This window comes from Thermothelomyces thermophilus, chromosome 7, assembly GCF_000226095.1.
Source record: "Thermothelomyces thermophilus ATCC 42464 chromosome 7, complete sequence".
In the NCBI taxonomy this organism is placed as follows: Eukaryota; Fungi; Ascomycota; class Sordariomycetes; order Sordariales; family Chaetomiaceae; genus Thermothelomyces; species Thermothelomyces thermophilus.
In genome coordinates this window covers 2,588,298-2,612,287 of record NC_016478.1, presented here as the reverse complement: position 1 = coordinate 2,612,287, position 23,990 = coordinate 2,588,298, and the positions used below count along the sequence as shown (strand labels likewise).

Genomic DNA, 23,990 nt, shown 5'->3' with positions numbered 1-23,990 from the left:
CTTGGCGGTGATAATCTTCTGATTGGTCCGTCAAGTGATTGGCTGTCGGAATGTCCCGCGTCCTGGCTGCAGCCTGCCAGGCCGCCCATGTGCTTATTCGTGACACGATGCCCCTCCTTCAAGGCTTTCGACCCGAAAGCCCTCTTAGGCCGTTTCAAATAGCGCCAACAACCCTTCGCTTGTGAGTACTGCATTCTCCCTGTTTCTGCGTCGTGGTCGCCATGTTGACAAAATGCCGATAGAGAAACGGAAGTCGCATTCTGCACGTTACCGTGCTTCCCTTGCTCAGAACATCGCTGAGAACGGTTTTGTCGTTATGCCTTGCTCTTGGTGCGCGTCGCAAGGCCTCGTTTGCAAAATGATCGCGCGTACGAAGCGTTGCGAAGCCTGCGTTCGTCGAGGTCGTTCTTGCGATGGCTCTGGCATACCGCTTTCTTCCTGTAAGCACGTTTTCTTCTTCTTTTTTTTTTTTTTTTTTTTTTTTTTTTTGAATGTGATTCCTGATGTTCGTTCTAGTGGATCGCATTCTCCAGGAGCAGCGTCGTATCAAGGATGCTGAACGTCGTGCCGAACTTGAGCTGGATGAATCTCAACGCCGTCTGGAAGAAGCCCAGCGCGAGTTGTCCGAAAAGCTTGCGCGGCTCCGGCGTCTTCGTCAGCAGAAGGAGTTTTTGGTGGAGAAAGGTGCCGACATGGTGGCGCGTGGTCTGTCGACCTTGGACGAGTTGGAGGAGGTTGAGCGGCAAGAGACGCCTGCTATGCCCTCGTCACAGATTAATGATGCCGTCGATGCTGTCGACTGGGGCGCCGTCTTTGGTTCTGTCCCGGGTTTTCCTTTGGTCGATCCGGATTCTGCCGGTGGAACTGTTCCAGTTTCTCAGGGCAGTTCAAATTCTTGACTGGTTCCCATGAGTTGTCCTCTGGTCCAAAATCAAGCCATTTGACCAGGTACTGCAGTTCCCCGTTGATGATGCGTGAATCCAGAATTTCTTCGACGTCCCATTCTTCCTCTTCGTCCTCTGCTTCGATGTGCGTGGCAACCTTGGCGTTCTTTGGTGCTGGTTCGAGAAGTGAAATATGAAAAACATCCGTCCGTAGTCGCATAGATGACGGTAACGATAGTCGGTAGTTGGATGTCGAGATTCGTTCTTTGATAACGAAGGGTCCGACCTTCTTGAAGTCCAGCTTCGTGCTTGGTCGTTTGGTTTGCAAGTTTCGTGCGATCAGGTAGACTTTGTCTCCCCTCTCTAGGCGAGGTCCCTCGAGCCTGTGTTTGTCGTAGTAGTTCTTCATTCTGGTCTTGACAAACTCGAGTTCCTTTTTGAGCTTTTCATGCAGTGCGTGCATCTGTTCTGCTTTGACTGCTGCTCTCGGCACTGTGACCTCTGGTCCTTGCCTAAGGTCTGCTTCATATCCGTAGTTCGCGAAGAACGGTGTGACTTTGGTCGTTTCTGTCGGCGTCGTGTTGTAGGCGAGTTGTGCTGTTGGTAACAGCATGACCCAGTCGTCTTGTTGGTAATTGACGTAAGAGCGGAGGTATTGCTCAACAACTTGGTTTAGTCGCTCCGTTTGTCCGTCGGTCTGCGGGTGATATGCCGTTGACAGCTTGCTGTTGACGCCTAATCGTTGCATTAACGCTTGCCAGAACTTCGATGCGAACTTGGTGTCTCTGTCGGTGATCCATTCTTGCGGCCAAGCATGCACTGATGCAACTTGCCGATAGATCACGTCTGCCAACTGTTCCGCTGTCCAGGACTCCTTGTAGGGAAAGAAATATGCCCACTTAGTCAGGCGATCTACTACAGTAAGAATACTGTCGTAGGTCACTCCTGTGGCTGTGTCCTTGGATTCTGGCAGCTTCGTGATGAAGTCCATCGCAACTGAACTCCATGGTTTGTCAGCTGTTGGTAGTGGCTGAAGTAGCCCGTACGGCTTGTGTCGTGCCGTTTTGCTCCGATTGCAGATGTCGCAGTTCCGTACGACTTCCTTAACTCGTGCCGTTAACTGTGGAAAGTCGTAGTGCTTCTTGACTTGTGCGACAGTCTTCGTGACTCCTTTGTGTCCTCCGAGTTTTGATTCGTGGAGTTCTCGAATCATTCGCAGCTGTTGATCCTTGTCGTGGATGTACGCTTTGTCTCGGTACCAGAGTTTCCCATCTCTTTCTTCCACTCCGTCAGGTACCACTGGTCCGGGTGCTGCTTGATACTGTGCCTCGTTGATCCTTTCCTCTCGAAAGATTGCGCAGCATTCTAGGAACGAGTCAAGTGGATCATCTTCCACGGGTGTCTGCGTTTCGTGGTGCAACGTCCCGTCTGTTCGTTCCTTGAACAACGGTGGTGTTGTTCCCGTTCGTCCTTTCGTGTGATCCGTTCGTCGGCTTAAAATGTCTGCTCGTGCGTTTTCTTTGCCCTTCTTGTAGCGGATCTCGAAGTTGAATTCCGCGAGGAATTCTGCCCATCGTATTTGTCGTCCGTTGAGTTCCTTCGTCGTCGTGAAGTATCGCAAGTTCTTGTGATCCGTATACACTTGTACCGGTTCAATCGTGCCGCTGAGGTATGGTCGCCATTCCTTGAAAGCTTCGACAATCGCAAGTAGTTCCTCGTCGTGGATCGGATAATTGAGACGTGGTCCGTCGAGCTTCTTTGAAAAGAAGGCTACAGGATGTAGCTTCCCTTGTTCGTCTCGTTGTCCCAATTGTCCTCCGATGGCGTAGTCTGAAGCGTCCGTTTCCACCTCGAATGGCTTCTTGGGGTCTGGCAGTACCAGTACTGGATCTTCGGTAATGGCGTCGCGGATTTGCGTGAATGCTTGCTCGTGTTGCTCTTCCCATTGGAATTCAGCATTCTTCTTGGTGAGTTCGTGCAAAGGTCGTGCGATCGCTCCAAAGTTCCTGATGAACATCCGGTAGAAGTTCGCAAATCCGATGAAACTTCGTACTTCCGTGGCTGACGCTGGTTGTGGCCAATTCTTGATGGCTTCAACCTTTGAAGGTTCCATCCGGATTTGTCCGGGGGATATTTCGTATCCCAAAAAGACTGTCTTCCTGACATGGAATTCGCTCTTTTCCTTGTTGACTGATAGCTTGTACGCGTGCAGCGCGTCCAGCACTGCTTTCACGTGCCTCCGGTGTTCGTCCATCGTCTTGGAGAAGATGAGTATGTCGTCGAGATAACATACCGCAAATTTGTCGAGAAAGGGTTGGATAGCTTGATCAATCAGGGCTTGGAACGTTGCCGGCGCGTTCGTAAGTCCGAATGGCATGACGAGGTACTCGTAGTGGCCATAGGGTGTCCTAAAGGCCGTTTTCCACTCGTCGCCTTCTTTGATCCGTATGTGGTTGTAGGCCGATGGCAAGTCAAGACGCGTGAAATATTGGGCTCCTGCCAACTGATCTCGGAGCCGTGAGATCAGCGGTAACGGGTATCGGTTTTTCACGGTCTGTTCGTTGAGTTGCCGATAGTCGACACATAACCGTAGCTTTCCGTCTTTCTTTGGCACAAACAGGATTGGGTAGCCTGCTGGCGATGTCGACGGGCGGATATGTCCTCTTCGAAGGTTCTCCTCCAAATATCGCTTAAGTTCTTCGTTCTGCGTCTGGCTCGTGTGGTAAATCTTGAAGAACTTCAGTCGTGCTCCTTCCTTGAGCTTGATCTCGTGATCCCATGGGCCGTGTTCTGGTAATCCTTCCAGATGTTTCGGTTCGAATGCTGGGTGTCCCTCATACTCCTTCGGTACTTCCCCAGTCTTGTCTCGTCTCTCGGTTTTCTGATAGTATGCGAACTTGGTTCCGTCCATGGCGATACTGGCGATTTCTCCTGTCTCAACCCACTGCTCCAATTGCAGTGCTCCGCATTCGTCAACGGAGAGAACAGCTATCGGCGATTCAGCTCGTTCCTCCTGTCGCAATATCGATGTCGTTGTGCCGCCTCTTCCAGAGTCCGTAGTGGTCTGCCTGCCACTGTCCGTCTCTTGCGGTGGATCCGTAGGACATGCCTTTCCTTGAGCATCGTCCGCTCGCGATCCTTGCGCGCTCCCCATCTTGCTGGTCGAATACGACTCCGTTCGGGGTCGCAGGTGGCCACCATTCTTCCAGCTGATGTCCGGGTCGTAATCTTCATGCCATGGTAACCCCAATATCATGTCTTTGTCGTTGCCCATGTCCACGATGCTGAATACGACTGCTGTGGTCTTCCCTGCCACAGTGATGTCGATCGGTTCGGTCTCTCTGCGTACCCATTGCGTCGGAAATGGCCCTTTGACTATGCCATGCTTCCGCTTCATTCTCCAGGGTATCCGTAGCTGATTCACAAGTGTCGGCGAAATCAGATTCATCTCTGCTCCACTGTCCACTAGTGCGAGCATTTCGTGCTGTCTCCATTGTGCTGTTATCCACAGTCGCTTGTCTTGCCGCCGTCGTCCAAAGATTGCAGCGATTTCCCATGTTTCTGCCGGGAGGTCTCGATATAGTGGTCCCTTGCGCCAGTTCCTCCTGTACTGCGCTACCACTTGCCGCTGCACGGGCGTTAATGGTTTCCGGGCCCCTCGAAGGGCCCTGACCCGTTTCCCAGGTCAGTGCTGACCTCTTCGGTTGTTCGGCTGATAGCGGCTTCGTCGATCGTGCTCATTTCCGTGAGCCATTGAGTGCTTGCGGCTTCCCACCATTGGGTCCGTTCTGCTTTCCGTCGTGCGTGCCATAGCTTCGTCTGAAGCTCCCGAATTCGCAATTTCTTTTCGTCCGCGTGATAGAGGCAATCGTTGCTCCAGCACGAGTCCCATGTGTCTCGTCCGGTTCCGCAGTGCCTAGGCCAGGCTCGTCTTGGAACTATCGTGATGCTTTCTGAATTGCGGGCTTCGATCTTCCAGAGCAATTCGGCCGCTCTGTTTCCTGCATCGTAGACCCATTCCACAGGGCGTAAGCCTCCGTCCCCGTTTTCCTGTCGGGTCGGCCAATGATTGTTTTCGAATTTGTCGCGGAAGTGATATCGACATTCGTGTGCCACACACTGAAACCAGGGCACTTGCGCATGTGCCTCGTGTCGAGGGTGCAGTCGCATGGCGTCGCCTGGGAGGTATTGGAATTCTTTCCCGAATCCTTCCCATTGTACGTGGACCGTAGGTACTCCAGTGCTGACATAGGAGTGTTTCTTCCAGTAGCTTTCCCACGTGCGTTCGTCTTTTCCGCGGTTCGCGCGCATGAACTGGTATTCTGGGTTCCGCACGTCGTTGCTGAGTTGCTGATCGTCAAGGTACTCGGCGTAGCTATCGGGCCCATCATATGTCACAGGCTGTTCTCCTTTGATGGCTTCCACGATACGTCGGAGTTCCCTCATTTCGTCCTTCATCTCTTCGCTCTGCTGGGCGAGTCGAGTCAAGCGCCCATCCCGTTCGCGCAGTTCCGTGTTGAGTCGGAAAACTTCGTTGCGGTACCATTCGATTCGTTCCTGGAGGAATAGAGCATTGGGTCCGGGTCTTTCGATTCCTTGGGTGTCGGTTGTCCACGATCCATCCCGCCTCTGCGTGACTGTGAAACCCCACTGCCTCAAGGCTGGGAGAATCGAAACTGGCGGTGCATATTCTCCTGCCATGTCCCATTCGGCAAGACCTGTCTCTGGGTCCACAGTGACCAGTTCGGAGTACGGTGCTTGTTCGTCTTCACCGTTGCCGTCGTGTCCGAGACTGTCCGTGTCACTGCCCTTGTCTTCGTAGCTCGTGGCCGCTACTTCGATGACGTCCTTGGTGGTTTCGTCGATGGCCGCAATTTCCTTTCCAGGGGTTGGTTTCCATTCTTTCTTCGGGCTTCGGCATTCTCGCTTGTAGTGCCCTTTCTTTCCGCAGTTGTAGCAGGTAACATTGACTTGTCTTTGGCCGTCTTCTTCTGGTCCTGCTTCTGCGCTGCATCCACATCCATGGCTCCGGGGTGCGTCCCGTACGAGGTACTGACGTACGCTCGCTTTTTCTTGTCGTTGGCCTTAACCGTGGTTCCGTTCATTCGACCTCGTTTCTGCTGCTCTCGTGCGTAGAGTCGATCATCGATCCTGATGGCCTGCGCGATGTATTCGTCCAGAGTCTCAGGCCGATCGTACTTGTACAGCTCGTCCTTGACCTTTTCCTTCAAGCCGTTATAGAACAATTGCATCAACGCCTCGTCGTTAAGCTGAGACTTGAGCATGTCCTGTCTGAACTGTGCGGCGTAGGAGGCTGCTGACTTGGTCTGTCGGAGATTGGCGAGTCTTTCTTGCGCATGGATTTTCTCGTCTTTGTCGCCAAAGACCTTCCGAAGCTCTTCTTCGAAACGGTCGTAGGATCGAAAGACTGCCTGCGTGAACGCGTCTCGGTCGTCTTCGTCTTCCTCGGTGAGATAGTCGTTCCACGTAGGCTCGAACCATCTGAGTGCCTTGCCCTCTAGTCTCGTGGCTGCGTAGAGGACTTTGGCTTTGTCGTCCGGAAACTTGTCGTCATTGAGCCGGAAGTAGGATCGGAGGTTTGTCAAGAATCCTGCGAGATCCTCCTTGGTTCCTCCGTATTTGCCAGGTGGTTCGATCTTGATGCGCTTCGCTTTGGCGCCCTCGAGTGCCTCGATTTTGGCGTAGGCCTCGTTGACCAACTTCTGCGAGTACTTTTCGCGGTTCTCGAGTTCCTTGATTCGAGCTTGAGCAGCCTTGTCTCTCTGGTCCAACTCCTGGATCCGCTGCTGGAGTTGACCAAGCTGGGCGAGCAGTTGTTCGGCCGTGACGTTGGTATCCATGTCGGTGTCGAGGTCGAGGTCTCCTCCGTTCTGAACCATGACAGAACAAAGGGAGTGGTAACAACGTGTGACGAACCCAACTCAGACTTCTTCTGAAAGGGTCCAGACGGAGGTGGGTGAAGCAGGACAAGCAGGCAGGTCGTCTGAGGGATTCGGTGAAGCCAAAGGGTTCACAACAACACTTAGAGTTGTCTCTCACAGTAATCAGCAATGCTTGGTATGAGTACTGTGATTGTGATTGTTACCACTGGTGAACTCCCAGAGTCCACCATAACGAGTGACTAGCTAGCTATATATACACAATTGTCTGTCCTTCTTCAATAGTTATCACCAGTACCACTCCTCCTTTCACTTCGTGATTCTGCGTTGTCGACGGTGACATGTTATTATCACCAGTGAAGACCTTAGTCTTGGCGGTGATAATCTTCTGATTGGTCCGTCAAGTGATTGGCTGTCGGAATGTCCCGCGTCCTGGCTGCAGCCTGCCAGGCCGCCCATGTGCTTATTCGTGACACGTTCGTCCTTTCGTGTGATCCGTTCGTCGACTTAAAATGTCCGCTCGTACGTTTTCTTTGCCCTTCTTATAGCGGATCTCGAAGTTAAATTCCGCGAGGAATTCTACCTATTGTATTTGTCGTCCGTTAAGTTCCTTTGTCGTCGTAAAGTATCGCAAATTCTTGTGATCCGTATACACTTATACTAGTTTAATCGTGCCACTGAGGTATGGTCGCCATTCCTTGAAAGCTTCGACAATCGTAAGTAGTTCCTTGTCGTAAATCGGATAATTAAGACGTAGTCTGTCGAGCTTCTTTGAAAAGAAGGCTATAGGATGTAGCTTCCCTTGTTCGTCTCGTTGTCCTAATTGTCCTCTGATGGCATAGTCTGAAGCGTCCGTTTCTACCTCGAATGGCTTCTTAGGGTCTGGTAGTACTAGTACTAGATCTTTAATAATGGCGTTACAGATCTGTATAAATGCTTGCTTGTATTGCTCTTCCCATTGGAATTTAGTATTCTTCTTGGTGAGCTCGTGCAAAGGTCGTGCGATCGCTCTAAAGTTCCTGATAAACATTTGGTAGAAGTTCGTAAATCCGATGAAGCTTTATACTTCCGTGACTAACGTTGGTTGTAGCTAATTCTTAATAGCTTTAACCTTTAAAGGTTCTATCCGGATTTGTCCTAGGGATATTTCGTATCCTAAAAAGACTGTCTTCCTGACATGGAATTCGCTCTTTTTCTTGTTAACTGATAGCTTGTACGTGTGTAGCGCGTCTAGCACTACTATTACGTACTTCCGGTGTTTGTCTATCGTCTTAGAGAAGATGAGTATGTCGTCGAGATAACATACCGTAAATTTGTCGAGAAAGGGTCGGATAGCTTGATTAATTAGGGCTTGGAACGTTGCTGGCGCGTTCGTAAGTCCGAATGGCATGACAAGGTACTTATAGTGGCTATAGGGTGTCCTAAAGGCCGTTTTCTACTCGTTGCCTTCTTTGATCTATATATGGTTGTAGGCCGATGGCAAGTTAAGACGCGTGAAATATTAGGCTCCTGCTAACTGATCTTGGAGCCGTGAGATTAGCGGTAATAGGTATCGGTTTTTTACAGTCTGTTCGTTAAGTTGCCGATAGTCGACGTATAACCGTAGCTTTCTGTCTTTCTTAGGCATAAACAGGATCGGGTAGCCTGCTAGCGATGTCGATAGGCAGATATATCCTCTTCAAAGGTTCTCCTCTAAATATCGCTTAAGTTCTTCGTTCTATATCTAGCTCGTATAGTAAATCTTGAAGAACTTTAGTCGTGCTCCTTCCTTAAGCTTAATCTCGTAATCCTATGGGCCGTGTTCTAGTAATCCTTCTAGATGCTTTGGTTCGAATGCTAGGTATCCCTCGTACTCCTTTAGTACTTCCCTAGTCTTGTCTCGTCTCTTGGTTTTCTAATAGTATGCGAACTTGGTTCTGTCTATGGCGATGCTGGCGATTTCTCCTGTCTTAACCTACTGCTCTAATTGCAGTGCTCTGCATTCGTTAACGGAGAGAACAGCTATCGGCGATTTAGCTCGTTCCTCCTGTCGCGATATCGATGTCGTTATGCCGCCTCTTCCAGAGTCTGTAGTGGTCTGTCTGCCACTGTCCGTCTCTTGCGGTGGATCCGTAGGATATGCCTTTCCTTAAGCATCGTCCGCTCGCGATCCTTGCGCGCTCCCTATCTTGCTGGTCGAATACGACTCCGTTTAGGGTCGTAGGTAGTTACCATTCTTCTAGCTGATGTCTGGGTCATAGTCTTTATACTATAGTAACCCTAATATTATGTCTTTGTTGTTACCTATGTCTACGATACTAAATACGACTGCTATAGTCTTTCCTACTATAGTGATGTCGATCGGTTCGGTCTCCCTACGTACCTATTATGTCGGAAATGGCCCTTTGACTATGCCATGCTTCCGCTTCACTCTCTAGGGTATTCGTAGCTAATTTACAAGTGTCGGCGAAATCAGATTCATCTCTGCTTTACTGTCCACTAGTACGAGCATTTCGTGCTGTTTCTACTGTGCTATTATCCATAATCGCTTGTCTTGCCACTGTCGTCTAAAGATTATAGCGATTTCCTATGTTTCTGCCGGGAGGTCTCGATATAGTGGTCTCTTGCGCTAGTTCCTCCTGTACTACGCTACTACTTGCTATTACGTAGGTATTAATGGTTTCCGGGCCCTTCAAAGGGCCCTGACCTGTTTCCTAGGTTAGTGCTGACCTCTTCGGTTGTTCGGCTGATAGCGGCTTCGTCGATCGTGCTTATTTCTGTAAGCCATTGAGTGCTTGTGGCTTCCTACTATTAGGTCCGCTTTACTTTCTGTCGTACGTGCTATAGCTTCATCTAAAGCTCCCGAATTCGCAATTTCTTTTCGTCCGCGTGATAGAGGCAATCGTTGCTCTAGCACGAGTCCTATGTGTCTCGTCCGGTTCTGTAGTACCTAGGCTAGGCTTGTTTTGGAACTACCGTGATGCTTTCTAGATCGCGGGCTTCGATCTTCTAGAGTAATTCGGCCGCTCTGTTTCCTACATCGTAGACCCATTCTATAGGGTATAAGCCTCTGTCCCTGTTTTCCTATCGGGTCGGCTAGTGATTGTTTTCGAATTTGTCACGGAAGTGATATCGGTATTCGTGTGCCATACACTAGAACCAGGGCACTTGCGCATGTGCCTTATGTCGAGGGTACAGTCGCGTAGCGTCGCCTGGGAGGTATTGGAATTCTTTCTCGAATCCTTCCCACTATATGTAGACCGTAGGTACTCTAGTGCTGACATAGGAGTGTTTCTTCTAATAGCTTTCCCATGTACGCTTGTCTTTTCCGCGGTTTACACGTATAAACTAGTATTCTAGGTTCCGTACGTCGTTACTAAGTTATTGGCCGTCAAGATACTTAGCGTAGCTATCAGGCCTATCGTATGTCATAGGCTGTTCTCCTTTAATGGTTTCTACGATACGTCGGAGTTCCCTCATTTCGTCCCTCATTCCATCGCTTTATTAGGCAAGTCGAATCAAGTGCCTGTCCCGTTCGCGTAGTTCCGTGTTAAGCCGAAAAACTTCGTTATAGTACTATTCGATTCGTTCCTAGAGGAATAGAACATTAGGTCCGGGTCTTTCGATTCCTTGGGTGTCGGTTATCTACGATCTATCCTACCTCTATATGACTATAAAACCCTACTGCCTTAAGGCTAGGAGAATCGAAACTAGCGGTGTATATTCTCCTGCCATGTCCTATTCGGCAAGACCTGTCTCTAGGTCTATAGTGACCAGTTCGGAGTATGGTGCTTGTTCGTCTTTACCGTTGCTGTCGTGTCCGAGACTGTCCGTGTTACTGTCCTTGTCTTCGTAGCTCGTGGCCGCTATTTTGATGACGTCCTTAGTAGTTTCGTCGATAGTTGTAATTTCCTTTCTAGGGGTTGGTTTCTATTCTTTCTTTGGGCTTCGGTATTCTCGCTTGTAGTGCCCTTTCTTTCTGTAGTTATAGTAGGTAATATTAGACTTGTCTTTGGCCGTCTTCTTCTAGTCCTGCTTCTACGCTATATCTATATCTATAGCTCTAGGGTATATCCTGTACGAGGTACTAACGTATGCTCGCTTTTTCTTGTTGTTGGCCTTAACTATAGTTCCGTTTATTTGACCTTGTTTCTGCTACTCTCGTGTGTAGAGTCGATTATCGATCCTAATGGCCTATGCGATGTATTTGTCTAGAGTCTTAGGCCGATCGTACTTATATAGCTCGTCTTTGACCTTTTCTTTTAAGCTATTGTAGAACAATTGTATTAACGCCTTATTGTTAAGCTAAGACTTAAGTATATCCTATCTGAATTATGTGGCGTAGGAGGCTGCTAACTTGGTCTGTTGGAGATTAGCAAGTCTTTCTTACGTATAAATCTTCTCGTCTTTGTCGCCAAAAACTTTCCAAAGCTCTTCTTCGAAACGGTCGTAAGATCGGAAGACTGCCTGCGTAAATGCGTCTCGGTCGTCTTCGTCTTCCTTAGTAAGATAGTCATTCTACGTCGGCTCGAACTATCTAAGTGCCTTGCCCTCTAGTCTTATGGCTATATAAAGGACTTTGGCTTTTTCGTCTAGAAATTTGTCGTCGTTAAGCCGGAAGTAGGATCGGAGATTTGTCAAGAATCCTACGAGATCTTCCTTGGTTCCTCTATATTTGCTAGGTGGTTCGATCTTGATACGCTTCGCTTTGGCGCCCTCGAGTGCCTCGATTTTGGCATAGGCCTCGTTAACCAACTTCTGCAAGTACTTTTCGCGGTTCTCGAGTTCCTTGATTCGAGCTTGAGCAGCCTTGTCTCTCTAGTCTAACTCCTGGATCCGCTGCTAGAGTTGACCAAGCTAGGCAAGCAGTTGTTCGGCCGTGACGTCGGTAGCCATGTCGGTGTCAAGGTCGAAGTCACCTCTGTTCTAAACCATGACAGAACAAAGGGAGTGGTAACAACGTGTGACGAACCTAACTCAGACTTCTTCTAAAAGGGTCCAGACGGAGGTGGGTAAAGCGGGACAAGCAGGCAGGTCGTCTGAGGGATTTGGTGAAGCCAAAGGGTTTATAACAACACTTAGAGTTATCTCTTACAGTAATCAGCAATACTTAGTATAAGTACTGTGATTGTGATTGTTACCACTGGCGAACTCCTAGAGTCTACTATAACGAGTGACTGGCTAGCTATATATACACAATGGTCTGTCCTTCTTCAATAGTTATCACCAGTATCACTTCTCTTTTCACTTCGTGATTCTGCGTTATCGACGGTGACATGTTATTATCACCAGTGAAGACCTTAGTCTTGGCGGTGATAATCTTCTGATTGGTCTGTCGAGTGATTGGCTGTCGGAATGTCCCGTGTCCTAGCTGCAGCCTGCCAGGCCGCCCATGTGCTTATCCGTGACACCCTCTAATCTTATAGCTATATCAAGGACTTTAGCTTTATTATCTAGAAACTTGTCGTTATTAAGCTAAAAGTAAGATTAGAGGTTTGTTAGAAACCTTATAAGATCTTCCTTAGTTCCTCCGTATTTACTAGGTAATTTGATCTTAATATAGCTCGCTTTAGCGCCTTCGAGTGCCTTAATTTTAGTATAGGCCTCGTTAACTAGCTTCTATAAGTGCTTTTCGCCGTTCTCGAGTTCCTTAATTTAAGCTTAAGTAGCCTTATCTCTCTAGTCTAACTCCTAGATCTGCTACTAGAGTTAACTAAGATAGGTAAGTAACTATTTAGCTATAATATTAATAGTTATATCGATATCAAGGTCAAAATTACCTTCGTCCTAAACTATAATAAAATAAAGGGAGTAATAATAATATATAATAAACCTAACTTAGACTTCTTCTAAAAGGGTTTAGACGAAGGTAAATTAAGCGGGACAAGTATATAAGTTGTCTAAGGGATTTAGTAAAGCCAAAGGGTTTATAATAATACTAGAGTTATCTCTTATAGTAGTTAGCGGTGCTTAGTATAAATACTATAATTGTAGGTTACTATTACTGGTAAACTCCTAGAGTTCACTATAACGAGTGACTATCTATATATATATATAATCCTAGGATTACTAATAGTCGTGGTGATCCTCCGTATTGGCTTACCTGGCTTATATCGTGAGCTAGTGATTCTCTGCTAGGATCATTTCTTGCCAAGTATGATCCTGTCCTGATTGGCCTATCATTCCTGCTGTCCTATTGGCCTGTTAGGGAGGTGGCTCAGGCGGCGTCCTATATATATATTTTCATGACAGTCTATTAGGGGCAAGGAAGGATTAACTAGATATATTACTAATAGGAAGTCTTACTTCCCCTATTTCTTCCTTTTATAGAGAAACTCTAAAGGAAGTATAGCCTAGTTTATATTATATAAGAAGATAATACCAATACTTATATATCTCGATAGAACCATTAGCTTTAGGAAGAAGCAAAGTTTAAGGTCCTTAAATGGCTACTAAACTTACCTAACCTTAATACGATTAAGCCTATATAGGCAAAGATAAAATAGTTATATAGGAAACGGAAGCTTTCAAACTCTTAGATTTAGCTAGAGAAAGATTAGTTAAAGTAATAGAGGGAGCTTCTAATCGAATAGTTATAACGATATATTAAAAGAGTCTAAGGGAATGTTAAGTAGGTAATAAGACTAGCTAGAGGAAACGAATATAAGGAGGGTAGTATTCCTGACCCTCTACCACCGGGAGAAGAGAAGCTAGGCTTTCGGATATAGCGCGAATAGTGTTAGAAATCGAGAGCTGAAAAGGAAGCTAAGTTAGAAGCTGATATCTAGAGACGGACCGAGGAAGATAGACTTTGTTAGGGAGAGCTAGAGTATCTAATACGTGGAAGACGTTAGCAATAGACTTAGAAGTAGTTAGGCCAGAGAAAAGCGATATAACTGCTGGTAAATTGACCTCCTTTGATTGCAAGTAAAATAGCGAATTGAATGCTGTTTCAAATGCTTAAAATAAGCCTAGTTTTGAAGTGTTGGATAAGTCTAGAAGTCGGGTTGGTAAAAAGGTATATAAGTGTCTATTGTAGTGTCAGCTAACTATACTGTATGCCAAGACCTTGGCATCCTGGGATGGGGGATGGACTTTCTAGGCCAACCTCTGTAGTATGTAATCCGTAATACTTCTGAATGCCGTTCCTGAAAAAGGAAGATTGGAGACAACGAGGCATGGTTCGTTCATCACCTTGCCTTAAGATGCATGCATCGGAGAGTCTGGCAGGCAAAACAGCATTTCGATGCGTGGTTCGCATTCTGCGGGTGTGAGCAAACGCAAGAGTTCCTAGTCAGAAGTGATGTCACCCAAGGCATAAACACGATAATCTGTACCTACCCTTCTGTTGAAAATCACATGTAGTTCTGTGTACCTGTGCACATGCTGTTTTCTGCATGCAAAAGGCCGGTTTGCGAGCGCTATGTCTCTCAGCCAAGAGCCAGTTTAGGCGCGGCCCCCCCCCCCCCCCCCAAAAAAAAAAAAGGGCGCCTTGGATTCGGGCGAAGTGCGGCTCCAAGGAGGCAGACAGTCACGTGTAGAAAAAGACATTATTTTTTACTCTTTATTAGATTGTCTAAGAAAATCGGGGTACGTCTAGCCCCTAATGCTAAAAGTCCATACAGAACTTATTGCAGAAAATGAAAAGGAAATTCCTCGGCCGTCCGATCCTATCTATCTATATCCCCAGCGGTCGGGTATAAGTTCGCTGCCACCTAGGGCAAACAGGTAGTAGGTGCCCCGTGTGTTTCAAGACGCCACGCCAGGCACCGCCCACGCACGCGCCGCCTACTGCGACTTCTCGTGCTGGGTCGACACACGCTGGAGAGAGACGACGAAGTCCTCCAGAGAGCGCTGCTTCTGGCTGCCCTTGGGCGACTTGCCGTGCATGAGGTTGTCAAAGCCGACGCTGTCCTGCAACATGTAGTAGAGACCACCCATGACGCAGAAGATACCGAACGAGAAGACCCAGACACGGACGACGGCGACAATGGACGTGTCGCTGTTCTCGAACCAACCAAAGATGGTGAAGAGGGTGGCGATGATGTCGACGACCAGGACGGCACCGGCCAGCTGCCACGAAGGAATCGAGGACCAGAAGGGACCGTTGGCACTAGTCGATGTATTAGCATCTGCGAAGCAAGCACACACGACAGACTAGACGAGATGACGTACCGAGTGATGAAGATCAGCCAGTTCTCAGTAAGCGAGATCTGGAGGAACACGACCTCGTCCATGTTACCGAAGTTCTGGACGATACCGCCGTTCGGACCGTGCGCGTACATGGTCGTGACAGTAATCCAGGTACCGATGGCCAGGACAATACCGAGCAGCACCGACATACCCCAGAGCTTGGGCAGGTTCCACTTGACGGGGGTCTTGCTGTACGGGGCGTTGTCGTAGGCGATGGCCAGAGTGGCGACATCGGCGAAGATGGCAATGAAGACGACCAGGTTGATGTTCAGGCTGCGGTTCAGGATGGCAATCCAGAGACCAAGGTAGATCTCCAGATGGATCGAGAGGGCGATACGGTAGACGACGTAGGCGTACATGCGGTGGAAAATCTGGCGAGACGTCTTGAGCGCATCAATGATGGCACCGAGACCGGGGGCAAGGAAGACGATATCAGCAGCAGAGCGGGCAGCGTCCGAGGCACCCTCGACGGCAATACCAGTATCGGCCTTCTTGAGCGAGGGAGCGTCGTTGACACCATCACCAGTCATGGCAACGAGGTAGCCACGCTGCTGCAGGATCTCGACGACGTTGTACTTGTGCTGGGGGAACACCTCGGCGAAACCATCGGCAGCCTCGACGAAGTCGTACACCTCAGAGCCGGGCATGTCACCACCGCCACCGAGACCAAGGCGCTCAGCGTTGTAGACGTTGGTGCCGAGACCGAGCTGGCGAGAAGTCTCCCTAGCGATACCGACGGCATCACCAGTAAGCATCTTGATGGACAGACCGAGCGACTTGGCCTCGTTGATGGTGCGAGCGGTATCGTGACGCGGGGGGTCCGAGCAAGGCATGATACCGAGGATCTCCCAAGAGCCCTCGCCACGCTTGCGGGCAACACCGAGAGAGCGGAAACCACGGGTGGCGAACTCGGCGACCTTGTTCTTGTAGGCCTGGTCAACCTCCTCCGGAATGGGGTGGTCCTCCTCGACGGTCTTGAGAACGAACAGAGGGGCACCCTTGACGCAGACAATGCGCTCGCCCTGGGGAGACTCGACGACGGCCGTGACCTTCTTGGAGACAGGGTCGAAGGGGTGGAACTCGAGAACCTTGTACTTGCTGAGGACACCCTTGGCGCGGGGATAGTACTTCAAGCTCTTGAGAAAAGCCTTATCGATGGCATCCATGCCCTTCTTCTTGCGCGAGGCAGCCAAGCAGGCAGTAAGCATGAGGTCCTCGGGGTCAACACCGGCGACGGTGTAGGGCTCCGACAGAGAGAGCTTGTTCTTGGTCAGGGTACCCGTCTTGTCAGAGCACAGAATCTCGACACCAGCCAGAGACTCGATGGCCGAGAGCTTCTGGACGATAGCCTTCTTCTTGGCGAGGTAGGCGGCACCGACAGCCATGGTGGTGGTGACGACGGCAGGGAGACCGACGGGCACACCAACGATGGTGATGGCCAGGGTGAACTCGAGAATGAGGACGATGGGGTTGGACCGGTAGAAGCTGGCAACCCAGACAACCAGGTTGGTGAGGATGACGAGAACCAGCAGGATGGTACCAATGCCGTTGAGCACTTCGGTGAAGTGACCAGTGCCAGCGCTAGCAGCGTTCACGAGGGCAGCCGCGCGACCGACGAAGGTGTTGTCACCAGTGGCAGTGACGACCAGGAAGGCCTCGCCACGCTTGACAGCCGAGGAGGCATAGCACTGGTCATTCTTGTGCTTGTCGACAGCGAGCGACTCGCCAGTGATGGCAGACTGGTCGACCTGAAGGAAGGCACCATCGGTAACGATGCGGCCATCGGCGGGAATGATGGTACCCTCTTCAACCTGCAGAATATCGCCGGGGACGACCTCGGGGGCCTCGACCTCCTTCAGGGTACCGTCACGGAGAACAACAGCCTTAAGAGCGAGAGTCCTGCGAGCGCGTTAGTCAGCTGAAGTTCGCCATAAGCGGCTACTAAAGGATGTCGCCTTACTTCTTCAGCTCGTCAACGATGGAGCCAGCCTGGTACTCCTGGATGAAACCGACAGCGGCGTTGAGAAGCAACAGACCGCAGATGACACCGAAATCGACCCAGTCCTCGAGACCAGCAGCCACTGTACAGCAACATTGTCAGCCAAATCGTTCGACGCACGCAGCCAATTGGCAATGGTCGACAGCGCCATGAGCTTGGCAGCCCAACACCAAAGCGAGTCCTTAGCAAGCATGCAGGACACCCGATTGGTCGCCCAAACAGCCGCGAGGCATAGTTACGATTGGGTAGAAGTTGGGATGGACGGAGAGGTAATACGTACAGACAGCAGCGGCCTGGTGGATGGGTTAGCATCAAGTCCAAGACGGGAAGTGGGGAAAGTTTGTTTCGTTTCGAAACTGCTGTGCCGGAGCGCAGCATCTTGTGGATCATGACGTACCTCCATGACGAACTGGATAGGGCCGACGAAGAAACCAAGGAACTTGAGAAGGAGGTTTTCCTTCTCCTCCTTCATCTGGTTGAGACCATATTTCCGACGACGCTGGAGGACCTCCTCGTTTGTGAGACCGACACGCGTGTCAGTCTGGAGCATGTCCTCGGGGACGACGCGGGCGCCGCCGGGAGTGACATCTTCCTCCTCCTCAAACTAAAAAGAGCAATTGTTAGCCCCGTTGTTACGATTGAGGTGATGAGCCGTGATGGCGACAGCAGGTCGCAAATGCCATTGACCAGCAAGGCCTGATCGGCGGCGACGCGCAATCAGTCTTGCTGGCCGAGAACCGCCAATGGCGCACCACCCGGTTGAAGGGGGTCGATTGAATGCCAAGGGCTCGGCGGAATGTGAAAGGAACGAATCCTTGGTTGGGGGGGTGGGGGGGTGTGCAGACTAAGCTGGCTTACCTGGTCATGGCCATCGTGACTCTCGAGGTCATCGATGAGGGCGTCAATGTCCTCATCCTCCTCCTCCTCCTCGACGGGCACCTTGGCGGGGGGCACGTCGTGTTGGGCCTTCTCGTCAAAATTTCCGCTCTCAATATTCGTCGACAGCGCAGGAGCGCCGGTAGACGTGGGTTCCGCCATTGGCGCTGCGATTGCGGCAGATAAGCTCTGCGCCGGGCTGACGGATTGTCGACGTGGGTTGGGCGCTCAGTACGGGGCGCGTTTGGGAAGATATTAAGAATTGGATGGTAGATCGGTTTTGGGTATTGGGAGAGCTCGAATCCACGCGCGAATTACTGGTAGGGATTTATTGTGGACGGTAGTCGGGTGAACAAAGCGCGAGGGAAATTCTCGGTTCGACGACCGTTTAAATAAGGGCCGCGGTCAGGTGCAACCGGGCTGGAAAAGAGACCGGACGAGAGTAGATGGATGAGGGGAGAGGGCGGACTCGAGGGGAGAAGCGAGACCTCACGTCGAAGGGAGTTTTAGAAGGACCTCCGTGCGTAAAGCAGGAAAGGAAAAGAAAGAGAGGAATTAGGGGGGCAAGCAGGAGGGCAGTCGGAGTATTTCAACGTTTGCATAGGCTGCCACCTGCTTCGCTGCACGAACCACGGTGGCTTTCGCCGTTCGGCCCACGCCCGAGAAGCTCAAGTCAGTTCCGCAACACTACACTAAACGCACCATGTCCCTGCACTCAGAACGCTACCCTTTCTCCTCCGCCCACGGCGCGGGATTCCACGCCCGGTCCATCCAAGCGAACCTTCTTGACGCTTGAATAATCCGTACAGGGTTGGCCACTGGAGAAGGGTGGATCCCCGTTTTGCGCCGAAGAATGGCACCTGGGCACCCGGCCATTCGCGGCGTTGATGCGAGTCGAGCATCTCCAGGCCCCACCGTGTGCAGTACGCATTGCACTGGGCAAATTGGCTGGTCCCGCCGCGGTTAATTGCGCTTACAGGCACCAGATCGGGCTTTTTCCGGTCTCAATTCACACTGTTCGCGCCCGGAAAGTCAAAGTGACGAGATCCCAGGCCAATTGGGGCAGGCACTAACCCTGGCAGCCAGGGCACAGAAGCGGAGCCCCCGGCTGCAAGTCGCAATGTCCAGGGAGTGACTTGAACGGTGCAAGCCGAGTAGGTATCTGTACCCACTGTCATGTGTCTATTCGGCCGCAAACCTTCTGGAAGCTGTACCTCGCTCCAGAGCTGTTTCCAGGTACCACCAAAACGGCCAAGCCTGCGGGATTTTCTGGCTGTGCCTCCGCGGTTCTTCTCCATCTTGCCTCCCACCCGCGCATTCGCCCAGCCGGGTTACCGACCGTGGGTACTCGTAATGGATGCAATGTACGGAGGACGCGATTAACATACCTTAGTTTGCTGTGTAAGGTGCCTATTTCATCCCTGGACATTACTATGTACTCTGTATGTACACAAACGTTGGGAAACTCTGCGTGACCGCGTAAGATGAGGTAGACTTTGTTTCGCTATAGAGCCGTAGACGCGCAGAGCGACACGAATCGGACTGACCGAGCTAGACTTGCCTCACTCTAGATCTCCCCCGAAGGAGCCACGAGAAAAAATTTTTCGCAGTTTACCACGCGGCAAGACTTGCTCTTCCTTGCTATCGCCAGCTTCGAGGCTCAATCGTTTTCTCCTTGACAAAACGTGAAACCGCACAGACTGTGAAGATTGGCATCTTGATGCTTTGGGCGTTTGGCCGTTCGTCATGGAGACCCCGGACGGGTTGCGTCTCTATGACTGGTGCTGGTGAGACGGTGTTTCTGCCGGCTGCAAGCAATGCCGCTTCCCTACTGGTCGTCGAAGGCGTACCCTTGCCAGGAAACAATGGATATCTCGAAATGGAACAAAGCTTGGTATCGCGCGGAGGCAACGGTACGCTGTCAAAACACCAGACGTTGCCCTGGCGTGTGCCTCGCTCTCGCCCTCGTCCTTTCGCGGCGGCACGGCTGGTACGGCGCATCCTTGGGATACGCGAGGAGCCAGGCTGATTACAGATGTGGAGCCGGAAGCTCACACCTACACTAAAACCTATGAAAGGATGGGGGGGCAACGAGCCATTTGTTTGTCGCCCGATTTGGCAACGGCGAATGCATGCGGGCATTCCCGACAGCAACCAAGTGGCATTGCACGCTTGCAGGCTTTCTGTCAGCAAAACCAACGATGGAAGAGTAGCGATCGCGAACGTCATGTCTAATTCGCGCAATTGGGCGCTTCATCAGGCCCGCGCCATTGGCGTCGCCGCCATTCGGGGTGCGGGAGCAGGGTCGAGAGCCAAGGCAGGCTCGACAGCGCGGATCGGCCGAACGCAGAAGTGCCGAGGCCGTGACCGATTCCACTACGTCATTTTGGATGGCCCCCAACGAGCGTCTCGAGCCACACCAACACACCGTTCAACAATGGAGACCTTCACCTGAACCAGGCCGAGCCTTCCGGGTGTATTGAAAATTTTCCAGGCTTTTTCAATAGACGGATCGCTCACGCGATCCATTTCAACCACGCCGTCCTTTTTCGTTTTCTTTAATCGGCGAGGTCCCGGATTGACAGGCGAGCCATTCTCATTCATGTACCTTATTCAGCACACGTTGTGTGCACTTCGTCGTCACCGATGTTTGCCCACCCAGCGTTGCCCCTCCAAACTAACCCCAGATTCTTACACGCAGCATTCCCCGAGCCGCACCGCAGGGGTGGGTGATCAGTGTTGGCCGGTTGTGGCTGCATTATCCGAGTTGTGGCGCCCGAGCTAAGAGGACCAACGACACGCCTGGGGAAGATGGCGGCTGGATGTTGCGACGAGCCGGTCTGAATCACAGAAAGCAATCAGAACTCCCCAAGCGACCGAAGAGAGGGGTGGGATTCTTTGCGTTTTGCCGGCCGTGGCTTGCCATTTTGGGGAAACGCTGTCTCGCAGCGAAGCCAAAATACTGACCATCACCATCTTTCGTGACAATGCCCAGACTTATAGGTTTGACGCGGCGCTCAGCCAAAGCGCTTGGCACCTTGGGACGATATTGCACAACAGCAGCTTGGCCCCCCTCTCAGAACCTCTCACTGGCTGTTGTCGGATTCGTTATCTCGATCATCGCAATGCCAAGCACGCAACGTAATGTGTTTCGGGTCTGGGCACATGTCTCTCTGCTCCTGCAGCGATCGAAATGCCTAGCTCAACTCTCCCTGACCTTGTGTACGTCGTTCTGTCTCTTTGATTTACACTCGTGTATCCAAGTATTGCTGTGTGTTGTGTGTACGAGGAGGGGCACATGCTGTCCCGATCAATTACCCCGAGCACATACTAATAATCCCGCAAATGGCGGTCTGGGAAGAACCCATCTTGAGTCTTCTTCCACGCCTCTGATTAGCTAACTAACTCGATCCAACCAGGTACCTATGGGGCGGCATTTGCGGGCGGGTTGCAGCGGCCGTTTGGTTTGATGGACGCAGCAGCTTCTCCCTGTGTAAGTTGATCGATCCTGATTGCGGGGAAACTTCCTTAACGGCGGGGGAGGGATTAGACACTGGTTCGGCATAGTTGACATGGCATAATGCCAGATCAAGTTGTGCACGTATTTGAGTACCGAACCTTCCTTTACAGTCATCCGGCGATGCGTTATGGTTACTGCTTAGAAGCCATCGCTTGTGCCTCCTTACCGGCGAGCCACGTCTCCGGTGGCAACCCCGACCCCCCTCTTCCCTCCTTCCCCAAGCCGATCCCGAGCGGGCGTGGGGGGCGTCGTTGGCCGCCCTCATCCTGCGGCAGACGCCGTTTCGTTCGGTGGCAATTGTCCAGGGCCTTGTCCCAAGGTCCGGCCAGGGCAGCAAACATCGATGAGGGTCGAGAGTGTGGGAGCCTGGGGCGCCTTGACAGTTGGCTGCCAGCGGTAACGTAACTGGTTCATTTCCTAGGGGTTACCTCGCCAAGATGTTCCGAGGCCAATTGACCCATAACCCCACCAAGGAAGCTGCGCGGATCCGAGCCTGCCTGGCCGGCCATGCACAAGAAGAATAGGGAAAAAAAAATATCACTCTCCACGTGTAGTGGATCTGGTAAGACCCACTTATGCAGACAAGACCCTGCCTGCCTGCGGCTTCATAGTGCCGCTGGCGGCCATTTGCTCGGCAGCTCTCCCGCAAGAGGAGCCTCTCTTGTATTCACAATTTCCGACTCGCGATCGGTTCAGGAGCTGCCGGGGTCCGGTTTGCGGGCATCCTCGGACATCGCACTCGTGCCCATCAGTTCCAAAGGCGCGACTTGGCAGGCGCAGATGACTCTTTATTCGTGTACACGTACGGGATCACTCGAGACGATGCGTTACGAAAGGACGGGGACTTTGTTGTTATGGCCATGGTCGTGCAGACCCAAGATCGTCGATTCCCCAAAGCATCGCCAAGATGATGAACCCAGAATCCCCAGGCTTGTCTTCCCCGCATTCCCCGTTCCTATCATGTCATCTGCGTAACGCCAGTGCAAGCCAAGCGACAGGGCAACGGGAGCCCTAGGCGATCTAAACGAATCCGGTGGGAAGAGTGGGAGCGCAAGTGAGCATTGGTGGGCATGTTAGCGTGGGGTGCATTGTTGACGGCCCAAGTCGTTGTTTACTTGAAACCACTTCGCTGATACGAGTCATTCGTTGGCGAGAGATATGTAGCAACGGGACTTCTATTGTCTGGAAAGCCTTGATGGAGCCCCTGTTTCGAACTGGTCTAGAGAAGTGGAGCAGGGCCTTGGGTCTTTCTGTTCGGCTTTTCTTCCCCCATTTCCTCATCGTCTCCAACAAGGCTCCCGACTCCTGCCCAAAGGAGGAAGTTGTCAAGTGACGAGGCCGTCGCTCATTCGCCAATTGAGGCCAGCTACACTCCGCTTGTGCATTGTCTAATCCACCGCATGCAGGTACGCGTTCTGACCGTCTCCTCTTGTTCTCCATCCAACCCGCTACGTCGTTGGAGGTCTCGTCGGCACCGCTAATGTCTTTCCATTTCAGGTTGACAATGAATGACACGGCTTCTTTGGATCATTATTTGCTTTGCCCCTTTTCGTCGCTAATGCTAGTCATCCACGAGACAGTCTACCTGCGCTCTTCGTCCTTACATAACACAGAGGTTGTCTCGGGGATAGCATCGGCCTCTGCCGTTCTTTGCACTCAGCTCAGCAATCCAGAACTCCCAGGTTCAGCCGTCCTGATCAACATGCCAGCCTTCGACATCCTGTAAAAACGTAATGCGACAGCTGCGCAGTAAGCTGTTTCGGCCTCATTCGACAGTCGACGAAGAATGTCGTGGCTGGGAGGCAGAGGGCAGGTGGTTCCCTTCCAATGTCGACAGCAGCTTCTTCAGTTGTGAAGCTTGCAGTGCACGTGTGCATGCATGTTTTGTGCGGCGCGATGTGCAGCGTGGGCTTCGTTTCAGACCTCGCAGCCAAAACAACCAACAGCACCAAACGCCGCTCAGGGACAGGGTCATTTGGCCCATGTTACAAGTATATATTTGATACTGCTGTGCTCCGTACAAATGACCGCTCCAGTCTGGCCTCCTCCTTGTTTCGCCTCACCTCCAGCAGCAAGGGAAACAACCGGGCCCGGATCAGAGAGACTCCGACAACGCAGTGCTCGGTGTACCAGGTCAACAAGCAAAGCGACCGGAACGTTGCCCCTCCCCCACATCGAGGCTCTCGCGAACCCCGGAATTGCCCACAGGGTTTGTTTGGCTCGAGCCCGCACACAGGCTTCGCTTATCGGGCGGCTCACACTCGACGAAATTACTAAGGCCTATCTTGCCGTGCGCTTTAGGCCTATCTTGCCGTGCGCTTTAGGCCTATCATCTCCTTCTGGCTGGATTCACTCTGCTTCGCTTGTTGAGTGGATGAATTGTGTTGCGGAGTACAAAGTACTCAAGTACTTCGTACTTGTTGATGTTGTCGCTCAGTAGCGGTTCCTCCTCCACTCAACCAACCAAGCCTGGATCGGACTGGACAGCGACCCAATATGCGCGCTTTATGGACAGGCGAAAGATAGCAAACCAACTAATGAGTTCAATTGGAAACCAGCGGCCCGATTAAGGTGTCCAAGCTGGCTTCCTCCCTCCCTTGAGCCAGGCAAAAAAAAAAAAAAAAATATATCGTAGGAGC

At 51.2% G+C, this 23,990-nt stretch overlaps 3 protein-coding genes across 3 annotated transcripts; 2 read left to right on the top strand and 1 right to left on the bottom strand.

Moving 5' to 3' along the window:
* Window positions 1–232: 232 nt before the first annotated feature.
* MYCTH_2071402 (uncharacterized protein) lies at window positions 233–1,074 on the top strand (the record flags this gene model as incomplete). The annotated part of the gene is made up of 3 exons (XM_003667075.1): window positions 233–440; window positions 517–872; window positions 985–1,074. The coding sequence occupies 3 exons, from the start codon at window positions 233–235 to the stop codon at window positions 1,072–1,074; spliced, it is 654 nt and encodes a 217-aa protein (XP_003667123.1).
* A 13,405-nt stretch (window positions 1,075–14,479) lies between these two features.
* Window positions 14,480–18,135, bottom strand: MYCTH_2312579 (uncharacterized protein). Its single transcript, XM_003667074.1, has 6 exons — window positions 17,814–18,135; window positions 17,353–17,559; window positions 17,236–17,248; window positions 16,917–17,037; window positions 14,939–16,855; window positions 14,480–14,876 (listed from the first exon to the last, which is right to left on the bottom strand). The coding sequence occupies exons 1-6, from the start codon at window positions 17,991–17,993 to the stop codon at window positions 14,552–14,554; spliced, it is 2,763 nt and encodes a 920-aa protein (XP_003667122.1). The 5' UTR covers window positions 17,994–18,135; the 3' UTR covers window positions 14,480–14,551.
* A 2,821-nt stretch (window positions 18,136–20,956) lies between these two features.
* Window positions 20,957–21,875, top strand: MYCTH_2113755 (uncharacterized protein; the record flags this gene model as incomplete). Its single annotated transcript, XM_003667073.1, has 4 exons — window positions 20,957–21,053; window positions 21,251–21,324; window positions 21,462–21,670; window positions 21,773–21,875. The coding sequence occupies 4 exons, from the start codon at window positions 20,957–20,959 to the stop codon at window positions 21,873–21,875; spliced, it is 483 nt and encodes a 160-aa protein (XP_003667121.1).
* Between the last annotated feature and the right edge of the window lie 2,115 nt (window positions 21,876–23,990).

Coding starts and splice junctions, on each gene's coding strand:
- MYCTH_2312579 (XM_003667074.1), bottom strand. CDS start 17,993: ATGGCGGAACCCACGTCTACCGGCGCTCCTGCGCTGTCGACGAATATT. Junction 17,560..17,813: donor GTCACGATGGCCATGACCAG/GTAAGCCAGCTT, acceptor TGCTCTTTTTAG/TTTGAGGAGGAGGAAGATGT. Junction 16,856..16,916: donor ATCGTTGACGAGCTGAAGAA/GTAAGGCGACAT, acceptor ACGCGCTCGCAG/GACTCTCGCTCTTAAGGCTG.